Source organism: Rattus rattus, chromosome 9, assembly GCF_011064425.1.
Source record: "Rattus rattus isolate New Zealand chromosome 9, Rrattus_CSIRO_v1, whole genome shotgun sequence".
In the NCBI taxonomy this organism is placed as follows: domain Eukaryota; kingdom Metazoa; phylum Chordata; class Mammalia; order Rodentia; family Muridae; genus Rattus; species Rattus rattus.
In genome coordinates, this window is record NC_046162.1 from 42124980 (window position 1) to 42126585 (window position 1606).

General features: G+C 39.9%; 1 protein-coding gene across 1 annotated transcript; it reads left to right on the forward strand.

Annotated features, from left to right (window-relative positions):
• Positions 1-308: 308 nt before the first annotated feature.
• LOC116910282 (olfactory receptor 1-like) lies at positions 309-1203 on the forward strand. The gene is given in 2 exon segments (XM_032914155.1): positions 309-1163; positions 1165-1203. Coding segments are annotated over 2 exon segments (894 nt in total).
• The last annotated feature ends 403 nt before the right edge of the window (positions 1204-1606 follow it).

Here is a 1606-nt window from a genome sequence, read left to right on the forward strand (position 1 = left end):
TACTGTTGTTTAATATTCATAAAATAATAGTGAAAAATCGGGACAGGTAAGAGGAAAAAATGTTGAACTGTGTCTCAGAAACAAATATACAAAATGTTTATGGGGTAATGAGCACTGCAGCATAATAGAAAAACGAAATATTCAATCATCAGTATTATAGAATCAACAAACATTTGGAATATATATGCAATTACTGTGATGACTGAGGAATTAATATTGTTGACCGCATAACAGATGATTAACAAGAACACATGATCACGTTTACTTTAAAAGCTGATATATTTTCTCTTAAAGGTACCATAGACACCATGACAGAAAGGAATCAAACTGTCATCTCCCAGATCCTTCTCCTGGGCCTGCCCATCCCCCCAGAGCACCAGCATGTGTTCTACGCCCTGTTCCTGTCCATGTACCTCACCACCATCCTGGGGAACCTCATTATCATCATCCTCATTCTACTGGACTCCCATCTCCACACACCCATGTACTTGTTTCTCAGCAACTTGTCCTTCTCTGACCTCTGCTTTTCCTCTGTCACAATGCCCAAGTTGCTGCAGAATATGCAGAGCCAGGTACCATCCATCCCCTATTCAGGATGCCTGGCACAAATATACTTCTTTCTGTTTTTTGGAGACCTCGGGAACTTCCTGCTTGTGGCCATGGCCTATGACCGCTATGTGGCCATCTGCTTCCCCCTTCATTACATGAGCATCATGAGCCCCAAGCTCTGTGTGAGTCTGGTGGTGCTGTCCTGGGTGCTGACCACCTTCCATGCCATGCTGCACACCTTGCTCATGGCCAGATTGTCATTCTGTGAGGACAATGTGATCCCCCACTTTTTCCGTGACATGGCCTGCTCTGATACCCGTGTTAATGAGGTTGTGATATTTATTGTGGTCATCCTCTTTCTTGTCCTTCCATTTGCCCTCATTATCATGTCCTATGTAAGAATTGTGTCTTCCATTCTCAAGGTCCCTTCTTCTCAAGGTATCTACAAAGCCTTTTCCACATGTGGATCTCACCTGTCTGTAGTGTCACTGTTCTATGGGACAGTCATTGGTCTCAAGTTTTATTTATGTCCTTCCAGTAATAAAATTCTACATGTGAAGGAGACTGTCATGTCTTTGATGGATAAAACGTGTGGAACAGTGGTGACCATGCTAAAAGAACCCCTTTATCTACAGCCTTTTTGGTAAGATGTGAGTGAATAGAGATATAAAGGAGAATTCACTAAAATTCATGTTTCTGATGAAAGAATAAAGCAGGGGATTTTGCAAAAAAAAATTGAAACTTAAACCAGATATAATGATAAAAATTGAAATTTTGAAACATAATTTCATTCTATAAACATATTAATGTGAATATTTTGTAGAATTTTTCACAAATATACAAAATGTGAAAGCCCACCAGCCAATATCTAATGGTCCACTATATTGCTGAGTTAAGTAGTTTAACAAGAACACATGGAGGGACACCATGACAGGGACCTGATCTTCCTTCTCCTTTGTCTTGCCTGTCTGTTTTGTTCCTGGGAAAATTATACTGTAGATGTATTAGCAATGCTAGACTTTTTTGCTCCTTCTGATATGAACTTATTTTCAGATTT